Genomic DNA, 14936 nt, shown 5'->3' with positions numbered 1-14936 from the left:
CCCCCGCCCAGCCCCAGGCCCAGTTCGGGCCCCAGTTGCGACCCCAGGCCTCGGTGCCCACCACCACCAGTCCTCCTCGCCCGGCTGCGGCCTTCAGCCTCGGGCCGAGAGCGCGGGGTCCGCTCTCAGTCCGCTCCCCTTACCCATGGCGGCGGCGGCGCGGTATCCGGCGGGGACGCCCTGGGCCCCGCCAGCAGCTCCCTTCAGGCGCGCGGCGGCCGCCACGGCGTCTGCCACCAGGCCCGCCGCGGCCCACAGCGCTCCCGGCGGCGGGAGGACGCCCGGGCGGTCCCGCGGCGCGGCGAGTGGGGCGGGGGGCCGCGGGGCCCGCAACCGGCAGGAGAGAAACCCGCCCTCGCCAGGCCTCCTTGCGTCCAGCCCGACCGGAAGGAGGAGGAAGAGGAGCGTGAAAGAGACCTCGTGTGAGAGGAGCCGAGGCCGGGCCCTGGTCGGACCACCGACCTCTCACCCCGGGGCTTCGCCGCGGCGCCGGGGCTGCTTTGCCAAGGGGGGCGAGCCACGTGCAAACGTTTTCCTCCGCGCGGCGTGCGGGGTTCATCCGATACACCTGACCGCTTCCCTTCACGCCTCATAAGGTCTTAGGTGAGCGAAGGAATTTAGAAAACCTGAAGCAATGAACCGTGGGCAGAAATCTGCTGAAACTAGGCAGCCCAAACACGAATTTAAACTAGTAAATACACCGGCAGTGGGAAGGGCCGCACTTATCAAGGGACAGACGTGTAGTGATAAAGCTAATTTTTTCTCATATCAGGGAGAGGAAAAAAAAAAAAAACCTCGTGGTCAGATGACACTAGATTGAGCTGTCTCGGTTTGGGGAAACTATTACGTAGTTAGATTAGCAATTGTTGAAACAGTGGCTGAGCTAGAAAGACCGAGATATTTCATGAAAATGGGGCTGTTTTTCTCTTCATCACCTCGGCCAGTATAGTTTTACGTTTCTTTACCTCTTTTGGTTTTTCATTTTCTTTACTGTGAGGTGATGATACATGGAGAAAAAAGTAGAAAACAGACTGTAATGAGCAGGCTATGAAGGCGCACGCACGAGTTGCGTCTTCCCAGAATGCCAGCTTTCTTCAGTCATAAAGCAAGGTTAACGTAATTATAAAGCAGGTTCAGGATTGCAAACTCGACATTTCACCACGTGATTAACTTGGCTTCTTCCTGGGTACACAAAGCAGAACACAAGACAAGTCACACAACAGAAGATAACAGGGAGTAGGAAGTTAAGGAGCCAAACAAGAAGTCGGTCTGTGGGTGCACAGTTCAGATAAGGCCCTGGTCTCGTCAGGGTCACCTCCAGGCTCTTAGGCTTATTATGTTCCAGCAGTGAAGGATCTCAGTTCTGTTCTGACATCAATTAAGCAGAGCCTTCAGCAGCTGCTGCCTTTTTTCTTTTCTTTTAAGATTTTATTTATCTGACAGAGGGAGCGCGCGCAAGCGCACAAACAGGGAGAGTGGCAGGCAGAGAGAGAGGGAGCAGCAGGCTCCCCACTGAGCAGGGAGCCGATGCGGGGCTCGATCAGAGGACCCTGAGAGCAGGCCCTGAGCCAAAGGCAGATGCCCTGCCGGCGGAGCCACCCAGGCGCCCCAGCAGCTGCTTTTTTTAAGTGGTCAGACATAAAGGGTGTCTGAGAAGTCTGACAGTTTGCTAAAAAATCCTTCCTTTTTAACTTATGATGTACTATATGTTGGCTAACTGAACATAGTAAAAAAATTAAAATTTTAAAAAATTTTTAAAGAATATACCTGCTGGCCTGTAAAATTAAAAAATCCTCCCTCCTTAAAAAAGGATTTAATCAGTCATGGGCCCCTGCAGAGCTCCTCTGCTTCAGCTTATCAGTTCTGGGGTAAGGTCAGCTGGTGTTGGTCTTGGTGGATATCTGATTAATGCAGTACCCTTAAGTGCGCATCATTGCTTGACACAGGCCCCTGCTTGACATAAGTGACTCCATCTTGCTCTCTACATACAGTTTAAAGAATCATTATAAAGTGAACAGCTGGGTGACTGCCACCAGATCAACTGAGCACAGGACAGAGCCACCCTCCCTGGGAACTGTCCCTAGCCACCATTCACTATCGCCCTTGAGGTAAATACCATTCCAGCTTTTATGAGAATTGTTTCCTTGCTTTTCTGTTTTCTCCTTGCAAGTATGTGCCCCTAACCATGCAATTTATTTTTGTCTGTTTATAAACTTTTCACAAATGGAATAACACTATAAATTTTGTTACTTGTTTCTTTTGTTCAACATCATCCACGTCCAAGAGAAGTTCCAGGTTTAGGTGTTTCAAAGTTGTACATATATCTTTATGCCAATGTCTAAGAGAGTCGTTAGAGCATATAATTAAGAATAGAATAACTGAAAATAAGGTATGTCTTTCTTTAAATTTATGGGCGCGGCGCCTGGGTGGCTCAGTAGGTTAAGTGACCAACTCTTGATTTTGGCTTAGGTCATGATCTCGCGGTCATGAGATCAAGTACCCTGTTGTTGGGCTCCACACTCAGCAGGGAGTGTGCTGGAGAGTCTCTCCCTTTCCCTCACCCTCTGCCCCTCCCCCTGCACATGCTCTCTCTAAAAATAAATAAAATCCTTATTAAAAATTTAGTATATAATGTATTATTTGTTTCAGGGGTAGGAAATAAAATCTTTTTTAAAAAGGGTTACAAAGCTTTATCTTTCATATTTAGGCCTGTTATTGCACCCAGAATTGATTTTAGTGAATGATGTGGAACAGGATCAAATTTCAACTATCCCATTATCCTTTCACCATTGATCTTTCATACCCCCTCTAGTATCAGTGAGCATGCAATTGTGCATCAGCTCCTAGGCCAAAATCTCTTCATTTTCAAAACCACCCCATGATGGTGGAATTGTCTCCACTTTGCAGATTAAACTAAACTCTGAAAGGTTAAATAACCAGGAAAACTAAGTGACGGAACCAGAATTTGAACCAATACAAAAGTAGGGTCAATTTTCATAAGCTCAAAATAAAGGAGGTTCTTAGTGTTGCAAGGAATCTAAAACTCATTGCAAGTCTAACCCCTTCCATCTTGCTATTAAATATTGAAATATGACTGACTTGTTCATTTTTCTTCTCTCCAATGGGTAAAAAAGGAAGTATTTGTATTCTACGTGCATTTAAAAAAGCAAATAAAATTAAGTATGTATTTATAGAACCACGAGAACAAAGGAAAAGAGCTTTATTTCCTAGATTGCTTTTCCCCCAGTGACTTCATAGGTAACAGGTAGGAAAGAAATTTAATTCAGCAATAAACCAGTTTTATTTAAAGCAAGCAAGCAAATAAATAAACAAATAAATTCTCCCTCTGAGGTAGATATTCTTAAGTTCCAAAATATACATTTGCTGGATACTCCAGTCCCCTTATGTTGAACAGAAGTGGAATTAAATGTCTATGTTTAAACCAAATTAACAGGGTTTAAGTGGAATATTAATCTATTCTGAGCCCTGGATTTACTAAAGCTAACAATCTGGGTTTTTAAACTTACTAGTATCATCATGTAACAAAAATACTATTTTTTAAAAGCTCATCACATACTGAAGTATAGCAGTGAAATTAAATGATATCTAGAATTTGCTTTAAAACATCTCAGCAAAGGAAAAAAGAAAAGGACGTTGAAAACAACTGTAGCAAAATCTTCTACCTATTGAATATGGGTACACTTTTGTGTATTTTTTATATGTGATACACCCTAATATTTTCTACTCTATTCCATTGAAAACAAAGCTTGTTGCAACCTATTAAAATTGCTTTCGTGTGCCAGTAACAGGTTGGGAAACATAGTTTGTAACCCATGGTCTCTAATACTTCTCTGTATATTTCTTGTAATTATTTCTGCTGTTCCCTGTATATGTCCTTTCCTTTTCCCATCTGTTGTACCGTCTATCTAGATTTGTCTATTCCTCCACTACAATTTATGAAATTCTACCCAGTCTTCACCAGACTTTAATATGCTACCTTCAAGCCTTTTCTGATTTTTTTCCCTGACAAAAGAATGATTTTTATTTTTATGCTATTATAACAGTACTTATATGCAGCTTTAGAACATTATCAACATTTGACTTTTTAACTACTTGAAAAAAATGCTGGACAACTCTGAACTTAATTATTATTCAAGATTAATAACTGACACAGTAAGGCCTAATAGTAGAAAACTATTTATTTAATAAAAAAACTGCAAGTAATTTTTAAAACACATGTGAGGTAGAAACAACAATTTTAACATATTTTGCATTCATGCAAAAAAAGAAAAAACAACTTTGAGAGAAAGAAATATCTGCCCCCTCAACCAAAGATAGATACACTGAGGTTAAAATTGGTCACCATATGCTTAACTAAGCACTGAGAGGTAATTCTGATTCACAAAAATATCTTTACTCAAAAAAACTGAGAAAACTGAGTAGTGTCTCAAAACAAAGGGGGCATATGAACAATAGGTGAAAATAGGGATATACCTTTTTAATTTGTCATCGATTCAGCAAACAAAACTCAAAAAAAATTTTTCTTTTATATCAAAACCTGCAGAATACTGAATACTAAAAATAACAAGTGAGAAATGGGAATCAGAAATTAATTGGAAATAATCAACTTATAAGTAATAATTTAAAATCCTAGGTTTAAAGTGAAAATGTACCTTATACCAAAAAGCAACAGTCAGGAGAAAAACCCAGCAAAATGGCCTTTCAATCACAGACCTCAAAACACAGAAAAGAATCACACCTGTGTTCTCATCATCACAAGATTGTGCTCAAGTGATAAAAACGAATTGATTTTCTTTACCTAATCTCTTAAATAAACAAAATATGATAAAAACCTACAAAATCAAATCAGTATTGAAATTTTAGACTTAAAGTTTCTCAGATCCAAAAGTTAATCTATCATTAAAGCTGGTAAAAATTTATCAAACTCTTTCTAGGTCACACAAAAACACATTCATTCATACTACATACAAAACATAGACTTTTCAGTTTTGGGTACACCTATACTGAAAAAATTAATAGTGTGTTAAATTTTACACAGTGATAGAACTTTGTTTAACAAGATTATAACGAAAAAATAAATAAATAAAACAAAAAACTGGAACTCTCAATAAAGTACATTTACACCATTTCATACCCTTGGGATAAAAGTGATCTTCTCAGTCTAACCAGGCACTGCTTTCACAGCATATCCAAATTGCAAACAACAGGGAATATTTAGAGGAGATCCCATATACCAGTTTGAGAAATCAAGGAAATCAGTGCTTTATCTTCTTTGAAAATCACCCAATACATGACAAAGACTTTCATGTTCCTCTGATGGAAGATCCATGATGTAAAATAAATTAAGGAAGATATACTTTACAAAAAATGGAATTGCACAAAAACGTTTATGACATTATTTAACATTTTGTAATTTGGTTCACAGGACTGCTGAAAAAAATTTTTATGGTATTCTAGGGATAATAATGTACTTAAACAATAAGGTTTATGTATCTTAGCCAAAGACCTTCATATAATTTTTTAAAGATGATTTATTTTAATCATAATCTACAATTGACAAGGAATAATTCTCTATTTTTTAATTCTCTTAATTTTTTTAAAATTTTCATGCTTTCTCCTAGATTAAAAAAAGGGGGGGGTTATAAATTAGGGTGAGAAGAACCAGAAGGGGTAACCACTTTCCCTAGATACATTCTAGGAAACATGTACCCTGCTCGTAGGGCAGCAAATCAAGTCCCTTTTCTTCTCCTTTCTCACTTCACAAAATATCCTTCTCCATCACCTTTATTATTTCACTTTTTGCTTAAAATTACTTCCAGTGAATTGTTTTCTCTTTTTCCTTTGTAGGATCAGGTCTCTGAAATGTGCCCATGGAGAACACAAAACATTAAGTTTTAATTTAGATAAGTGCATAAATCAAGTACTCACAATAGCACAGATGTGACCATATGCAAAACAAAAAGGATATCAATTTTTCCGACTTTAGATGATGAAGTAACTTTCCCAAAGGAGGATAGCNNCAGTGAGGGCACACATCCCAGGAGAATCAGTTTATGTTTGGCTCTGGTTATAGCAACATTAAGACGTCGCCAATCTTTCAGGAGTTCACCAAGCTGAAATAATTTTTAATTATTTGAGTTTTCTTACACATTTAAGTTTGTTCTGGCAAAGAACACAGTTCGTTGTGAACTATTTCCCTACTTTAAGCATATATTCCAAAAAAAGATTCATTGACACATTTAAAATTCTATGGACAGTTGGAAAAACTTGCCCACAATGCCAGATTCCAAATATTTTATCTTGAGTGCAATTTCCAAGCCATAATTTAAGGAAATGGAGCTATCTCCACTCATTGTAGGATTATTGGTAACAGTAATAAAAACTTGTAATAGCCCTAGACTCAGGGGAGTGGTTAAATATACCATGACACGTATGTATAATAGAAAACTATGCAACTGTAAGAATACAGTGAAGTCTCTTTCTGTGTATTGGTATGGAAAGATCTCCAAGCTATTTTATTAAGTGAAAAAAGCAGAGTCCATTAGAGTATATATATTACCTTTTGTGTTAAAAAAAAAGGGGGGGAAATATGAATACTGATTCATATCTGTTTGTATATGCCTAAAGGAAAGGAATTACACTTACCCCCCAAAAAACACAAATTGTATACAACTCAAAACCAAAATAACGCAAATAATCCAAATTAAACAATGGGCAGAAGACATGAACAGACATTTCTCCAAAGAAGACATACATGAGAAAATCATTCATCATCAAGGAAATGCAAATCAAAGCCATAATGAGCTATCACCCCACACCTGTCAGAATGGCTAAAATCAAAAACACAAGAAACAAAGATGTGGAAAAAAAGGACCCCTCATGCATTGTTGGGGGCAATGCAAACTGGTGCAGCCACGGTGGGAAACAGTATGGAGGCTCCTCAAAAAATTAAAAATAGGGGGCGCCTGGGTGGCACAGCGGTTAAGCGTCTGCCTTCGGCTCAGGACGTGATCCCGGCGTTACGGGATCGAGCCCCACATCAGGCTCCTCCGCTAGGAGCCTGCTTCTTCCTCTCCCACTCCCCCTGCTTGTGTTCCCTCTCTCGCTGGCTGTCTCTATCTCTGTTGAATAAATAAATAAATTCTTTAAAAAAAAAAAATTAAAAATAGAATTACCATATGATTCAGTAATTCCACTACGGGGTATTTACCCAAAGAATACAAAAACATTAATTCAAAAGGATGTACGCACCCCTATGTTTATTGCAGCATTATTTACAATAGCCATATTATAGAAGTAGTCCAAGTATCCCGTGATGGAGGAATAAACAAAATATGCCCTATACATGCAATGGAATATTATCCAGCCTTAAAAAGAAACAAAATTCTGATACATATTACAACATGGATGGCCCTCAAGGACACCACGCTGTATGAAATAAGCCAGTTACAAAAGGACAAATACTGGGGCGCCTGGGTGGCTCAGTCGGTTAAGTGTCTGCCTTCGGCCCAGGTTATGATCCCGGGGTCCTGGGATCAGTGGGGAGTCTGCTTCTCCCTCTCCCTCTGCCCCTCCCCATTGCTTGTGATCGAGCACACTCTCCCTCTCTCTGTCTCAAATAAATAAAATCTTAAAACAAACAAAAAAACCAAAAGGACAAATACTGTATAATTCCACTTATATGAGATGACTATGGTAGTCAAATTCAGAGACAGGGAGCAGAATGGTGATTGCCAGGGACTGGAGGGAGAGGGAACTAGAGGGTTGTTATTCGTGGGTATAGACCTTCACTTTTGCAAAATGAAAAAGTACCAGAGATCTGCTGCACAACTCTGTGCGTATACTTAACACCACAGAACTGTATACTTAAAAACAGTATGACCTTAAATTTTATATTACATGGGGTCTTTACCACAACCTAAAAAAAAGAAAAGAAAAAAAATGTCCCAAACAAATCAGCAGAAAATACAATGAACTCACAGGTCCATCCTTATTACTTCTAACAAAAGATACCAGAATGATACTTTTGTCTCTTCCTTGGTATTTGTCTACAGTGTTAACTTCGACCATCCTGAGAGAAGAATGGAACAATAAATCATTGATGATCTTTAACTGCTGTCTGTAGGGTGCAATGATACCAATATCAGAGGGTTTACATCCAGCCTAAACAGAAAAGAAACACAATGAAATAATGAAAATCCTGATTTTTGTTATTTAAACTTTACTAAATTTATTAAATTACATGTTTACATAATGTACCCGATTGTTTATAACAGATCATCTTGTTGCATAAATACAATTTATTTGCTCTAAGTCTGTATCCATGTCTCTGTTAATTTAATAATTTCCTCAAACAATGCTCTCTTGATTTCTATAGATTGATGACAATATAATGGTTTGCATGCCACTAGAACAGTGCTGCCACGGGGTGGGGGGGGAAGCACAAAGAAATATATTACACTTTCTGCTGTCCCTTATACTGAAGTTTCCAATCCCCAATCACACTGACTCAACCCCATATTGACACAATCGGAATTATCTGATGTTACAAAAAATTACCCTAAATGGAAACCCAAAATGCCATTATAAAAAATTACATCTTAGATGATTTTCCCAAAATAGGGCTTTAGTCCTCTCATCTTAATGAACAAGGATTAATGCTAGGTCTAAGTTCTTTGCATTCTAACATCATATTACTCTTCATCTTAATATTTGTTAGCCCTCAAAATTAAATTCTAAATTACCTTAATAAAAACAGAGGTCAGGAAAACTATTAGCTTGGCTTCTGTTATATTGCTCACGCCACCCTTTTCAACTTGTTCTGGTGCTGGAACCTAAATAGAAAAAAGAATTAAGAATATGGTCAGTACACAGGTAGCCGTGGAGAAAACGCTACCAGCTGTGGAGACAAATGAAAAATATCTTCATTTTAAAAGTCGAAGGTACAAGAAAAAGGAAGGAAGGAAGGAAGGCTGAAGGTAAAAGAATCAACAAAAATTAATGACAGTAGCCACCTTCAGAAAGCCACCCAGAAGCAGCCCATCTTAAACATCCTTCAGTTCAGATTAAAATCTTTCTAAGAGGGAGCCTGGGTGGCTCAGTTGGTTAAGCGACTGCCTTCGGCTCAGGTCATAATCCCAGAGTCCAGGGATTGAGCCCCAAATCAGGCTCCCAGCTCAGCGGGGAGCCTGCTTCTCCCTCTCCTTCTGACGTTCCCCCTGCCATTGCTCTCCAGCTCTCTCCCTGTCATATAAGTAAATAAAATCTTAAAAAACAAATAAAATAAAATCTTTCTAAGAGCCAACCACACATTGGGCTTCATATACTTCACTTTGTTATCACTAGCTTACAAGTTCAAAGGCCAGAAAAGATAAGTAACTTGCCCAACGCCTCACAGTGAATCACAGCACTAGGATTCAAACTTGGATCTGGCTCTAATATCTGTGTTCTTTCCATTTTCTTGTTGCCTTTCATACAAATAATGGAGCAAATAAAGTTCCCCAGGTTCTACCATACCCTGAAGTAATCCTGATTATTTTTATTTATTTATTTTTTAACTTTCTAAAGTAGGCTCCATGCCCAACATGGGGCCTGAACTCACAACCCTGAGATCAAGAGTTGCACACTCTACTGACTGGGCCAGCCAAGACCCCAATTTTGATTATTTTTAATACCTTTTATTTGGGGGCACTTGGGTGGCTCAGTCAGCTAAGCATCTGCCTTTGGCTCAGGTCATGATGTCAGGATCCTGGGATTGAGATCTCAGGGTCCTGGGATTGAGCCCAGCATCATTCCCCAATTAGCGGGCAGTCTGCTTCTCCCTCTCCTTCTGCTCCTCTGCCTACTTGTGCTCTCTCTTTCAAATAAATAAATAAAAACTATTTTTCAAAATTTATTTGAGAGAGAATGAGACAGCATGAGAGAGAGAGAGCACAAGTGGGGGGGGGGTAGAGGGAGAAGCAGGCTCCCTGCCGAGCAGGGAGCCTGATGTGGAACTTGATCCCAGGAATATGATATGAGCCAAAGGCAGACGCTTAACCTACTGAGCTACCCAGGCATCCAAATAAATAAAATCGTAAAAAAAAAAAAATTTTTTTTTATTTGGAATCCTGATGCTAAGAAAGAAGAAATCTAAGTAGCAAAAACAAAGAATCTGAGTGGTCATTGATGAGGTAAATAATTGCAAATTATAACTATTAAATTGGAATTGAGGTTTCTAAATGCAGTCATTTTGTGAGGTCAGTTTACTGAAAAAATTTCACAGAGCCCACCTGCCCCTACTTGTTAATCCTTGAACCTGAAATACTAAGGGCAATATCCAAGAGAATGAAAATTCCATCATGGCACACACAGTGGGCCCTATTTTATTTATTTTTAAAGTAAACTCTGTGCCCAACATGGGTCTTGAATTCACGACCCTGAGATCAAGAGTCACATGCTCTACCGACTAAGCCAGCCAGGTGCCCCTGCGAGTGGGGCCCTATTTTTAATAACCACCCATCATAATAAAAAAAGACATAATTATTTTATAGTAATATGCATACATATAATTTTTTTTAAGATTTTATTTATTCACCAGAGAGAGAGAGAGAGTGCACGCAGGGAGCCCAATGTGAGACTCAATCCCAGGACTCTGGGATCATGACCTGAGCTGACAGCAGACACTTAACCAACTGAGCCACCCAGGTGTCCCTGGTCACTATTTTTTATCTGAAGTCATGTAAAGACTTCCAAATCAATGCTGAGAAGCACTACATAAAAACAAATTGTAGAAATAACATGGTCAAAACCTTGTTCTTAGTTTCTAGAAATAAGAATCAAGTAATTTAAAGTCCTTGTGAAGAGTTTTGTTTAATCATAAGTTTGTAAAGAGATCTTTATGTGCATATGTGGAGGTAGGAGGTAATAAATATCTGTACTGTCAAGCTCAATTTTGCTGTGAACCTAAAACTGCCCTAGAAGATAAAGTCTCCATCTGTAAACCCAGGCTTTGATAATATCGATGCCAATTTCTTTTCTAAGAAATGTAATTATGCACTTGAGTTCACTTTCTAGCTTTCCTACTTCAAAAGTCAGTTTTGACATCTATTAATCCCCAGAATAAACCTCCTTCCAAAGATACTGGCTCTACAGAAAGAAAAGATTCTTTTGCGTTGAAGTATAAGAAATACACTAGTTTTAATTGAGCTCTATTAAATCATTCGCTATTAAAAACTGAAGAATTTAAATAATAGGACAAAAGGAGAAAAAAAACGAAGAAAATATTCAGGGTTTTTTTTTTCTTACCTTGTCTGTATTAAGAAAACAAACAGGATTGTTTGGCTCAAATACTCCAATCATCCAAGGGTTTTCAGAATAATCAGCATAAAATTCCAGTTCCAGCTTTACATCTTTAAAGTTAGGTAGGTTGATCACTGCGTTGGCCACTTTGTCTGATCCACACTCCAGCTTTCCTTCATATGTCAGTTTATTACTTAAGGACATAATTTTACTAAGGCAATTACAAAAATAATTTTAGTTTTGGTAGATGAAAATAAACATGAAAATCACTCACAGCTGACTCGCTTACAAATACCTGTTCATTCTGTACTGCACAGTTAACTGTACAACAGCATTCTCATTCTGCTCCAGTCTCTTGAATAGGCTTTCACTCATGCCAAGAGCTCTGTCGACAAATCAAATTCAGGCTTATCAGTGCCCTGAAACTGCCCCATAAGAAGAATCTAATTTAAAATCAAAACTTCAGTGTCTGCTTACCTTGCTTCACGATTTAGCACCAGGGGAGGAAGCTGCTGATGATCCCCCACCAACACAAATCTCCGAGAAAAAAAAAGTGGCCCTAGGCAGACTGGTTGGCTAATTTGAGAGGCTTCATCCACAATACAAAAATCAAAAGTTTTACGAGAAAATATTGGATGGTTTATTCCCATACATGTTGTTGCAACTATACGCTAAAAAGGAAGAAAATAGATGGGTTATCTAACACATCACAGAAATGTAACTTGTTTTCCTATATTTTATTTTATTTATTTTTTAAAAGATTTTATTTTTAAGTAATCTCTACACCCAGTGTGGGGTTTGAACTTACAACCCCAAGATCAAGAGTTACATGCTCTACCAACTGAGTGAGCCAGGTGCCCCGCCATTTTTTAAATTTAAGGTTCAAAAAGATTTTTGTCCCAAACAGGAATCCCCCAATATTAATTCTGAAACATTCATAGTATGCAAAAAAATTTAATTTTTTTACTACAAATTGAAAGATCAAGTAAATTTTGTGGACACTCTAACAATGCTCAAATTTGGATATTTCCAAATGGAAATATGAAACACTCAAGAGGTAGTAAGTTAATTATTTTTTTACATTTCTATTTATTTATGTAATCTCTACACCCATTGTTGGGCTCAAACCCATGACCCTGAGATCAGGAATCACATGCTCTTCCGACTGAGCCAGCCAGGCACCCCAAAAATTTTTTAAATTTTTTTAAATTTTATTTTTTAAGATTTTTTTTTTATTTACTTGAGAGAGAGCAAGAGAGAAAGTACAGAGGGAGAGGGGGTAGCCCAATGCAGGGCTCGATCCTAGGACCCTGGGATCATGACCTGAGCCAAAGGCAGCCGCTTAACCAACTGAGCCACCCAGGCACCCCCAATAATTTTTTTTTAAATGTCAATCAGGACTTTACTTCTGGTAAACTGGAGTACGTTTCCTCACTCCTCCCACAAAGTACAACTAAAAACTCTAAACATTATATATAAAACAAACATAAGAACTCTGAAAGGTGGAGAAAAGGTAGACCACCTAGGGACCTTGAGACCTGAGGAACAGTAGAGTTTTTCCCTGGGTTTTCCTTGGCCCTCATATATCCCAACTTTGGAGCTGAAGAATTTAACAACGCAGGAATGCTGATGAGCACAGACCAAAAAGTAACAGAAAGTCACAAAAAAGTAACAGAAAAGTAACACAAAAGAGAAAGCCTAGTAGACAGAAAACTTGTATATAATAGCCACTCTACCCTAACCAAAGACCACAGAAAACACTAGTCTTTCGCCCCACTGATGCCAGCAAAGGAACTCCAATATCCTACCGGGGCAGTAACAGAGAAGGCCAAATAGGGAGCCAGGACTTTAATCCCTGCTGAATGATAATAAAAGACCCCACCCCACAATGTCAGTGGAGACCATGTGGGGAACCTAGACTTCCATCCCTATCCAGCAGTGATGAGGAGCCCCTACCCTTCATGTTAAGAGGCCAAAGGGGAACCTGCACTTCAAATCCCACGTGGCAGTAATGAGGTGGTGTACCCTCTTGCCCTATCAGAGTAGTGTCAGAGGAAGCCAGCTAAAACTGAAGTCTTAAATAACATAATGCAAAATGTTCAGGTTTCATCATAAAATATACATAACCAGGGGCACCTGGGTGGCTCAGTTGGTTAAGCATCTACCTTCAGCTCAGGTCATGATCCCAGGGTCCTGGGATTGAGCCCTGCTTTGGGCTCCATGCTTAGCGGGGAGCCTGCTTCTCCCTTTCCCTCTCCCCCTGCTTGTGCTCTCCTCTCTCTGTCAAATAAATAAATAAATAAAATCTTTAAAAAAAATACATTAAAAAAAAAAAACAACCCACATAACTGGGAAAATTTCAAACTGAATGAAAAAAAAAGACACTCAGTAAATGCCAACACCAAGGATGTCAGAGATGTTAGAATTGTATGATGAAAATTTTATTTTTTTAAGTTTATTTTTTTAGTAATCTCTACACCCAGTGTGGCACTCGAACTCATGACCCCAAGATCAAGAGTGTATGACAAAGACTTTAAAGCAGCCATGATAAAAATGTTTCATTGAGCAACTATGAATATACTTGAATCAAATAAAAAATAGAAAGTCTCAACAAAGAAATAGAGCATAAAAGAAAAAGTAAATGGAAATTTTACATACTCAACAGCAGCAGACAGGGCAAAGATACAGTGAACTGAGACACAGAAAAAAAATCATTCAGGCTGAATAACAGCATGAAAATAGCCTAAAGAAAAATAAAAATGAACAGAGCCTGACAGATCTGTGGAATAATCAAAAGATCAAACATTTCTGTCTTCAAAGTCCTAGAAGAAGAAAAAAAGAGGGATGAACTGAAACAGTACTAGAAGCAATCATGGCTGAAAACGTCCTAAGTTTGGCAAGAGATATTAAATCTATAGATACAATAAGCTGAGAAAACTTCAAACACGATAAATAGAAAAAAAAAAAAAAACCACTCTGAGACACACAATAATTAAAATTCTAAAAACTAAGAGAAAAACGTCTGAGGGGTGCCTGGGTGGCTCAGTTGGTTAAGCATCTGCCTTTGGCTCAGGTCACGATCTCAGGGTCTTGGGATGGAGCCCCACGCCAGGCTCTGCACTCAGGGATTCCATCTCCCTCTGCCCCTCCCACTCAAGCACACTCTCTCTCTCTCAAATAAATAAATAAATCTTAAAAAAAAAAAAAAAAGTCTGGAAAGCAACCCAAGAAAATAATACCTTGCTATAGGGGAAAAACATTCTAATTCAAATGTTAGCACAGTTCTCATTAGAAATCACAGCCTTAAAGAAGTGGCAGAATAGTTTTCCAGTACCAAAAGAATTATTTACCCAGAATCCTAGAATTAACAAAACAATCCATCAGGAATGAAAGGGAAATTGAGCCATTCTCACAATGAAGGAAAACTAAGGGAATTTGTTGCCAGTTGACCTACTACCCTAAAAGAATGGATACAGGAAGATCTTTAAATAGAATGGAAATGATAAAAGAACAGAAATTTGGAACATCAGGAGGGAAGAACATAGTAAGCAAAAATATGGATAAATACAATAGGTTTTTCATTTCCTCCAAATTATATTTGATGGTTAAAGCAAAAATTAAAACACAGTCTGACG

The 14936-nt window shown here is 38.8% G+C and overlaps 2 protein-coding genes across 2 annotated transcripts in view; both read right to left on the bottom strand.

Annotated features, from left to right (window-relative positions):
- The window catches only part of RUFY2 (RUN and FYVE domain containing 2), a 45662-nt gene extending 45403 nt beyond the window's left edge, over positions 1-259 (bottom strand). The window contains exon 1 of the mRNA XM_040624093.1: positions 144-259. Within this exon, the coding sequence (XP_040480027.1) occupies positions 144-147 (4 nt within the window). The 5' untranslated portion in view covers positions 148-259. The remainder of the gene's footprint in view (positions 1-143) is intronic.
- A 2947-nt stretch (positions 260-3206) lies between these two features.
- Positions 3207-14936, bottom strand: part of DNA2 (DNA replication helicase/nuclease 2) — a 49367-nt gene continuing 37637 nt past the window's right edge. The window contains exons 15-21 of the mRNA XM_008695953.2: positions 11779-11972; positions 11597-11686; positions 11308-11512; positions 8766-8855; positions 8002-8184; positions 5990-6134; positions 3207-5353 (exon numbers count right to left, since the gene is read on the bottom strand). Coding sequence (XP_008694175.2) covers positions 5325-5353; positions 5990-6134; positions 8002-8184; positions 8766-8855; positions 11308-11512; positions 11597-11686; positions 11779-11972 — 936 coding nt within the window. The 3' untranslated portion in view covers positions 3207-5324. The remainder of the gene's footprint in view (positions 5354-5989; positions 6135-8001; positions 8185-8765; positions 8856-11307; positions 11513-11596; positions 11687-11778; positions 11973-14936) is intronic.

The sequence above is a fragment of the Ursus maritimus genome, unplaced genomic scaffold (genome assembly GCF_017311325.1).
Source record: "Ursus maritimus isolate PB19 unplaced genomic scaffold, ASM1731132v1 scaffold_7, whole genome shotgun sequence".
Classification (NCBI taxonomy): domain Eukaryota; kingdom Metazoa; phylum Chordata; class Mammalia; order Carnivora; family Ursidae; genus Ursus; species Ursus maritimus.
The sequence above is the reverse complement of the archived record's forward strand: the minus strand, read 5'-3'. Positions and strand labels throughout refer to the sequence as shown.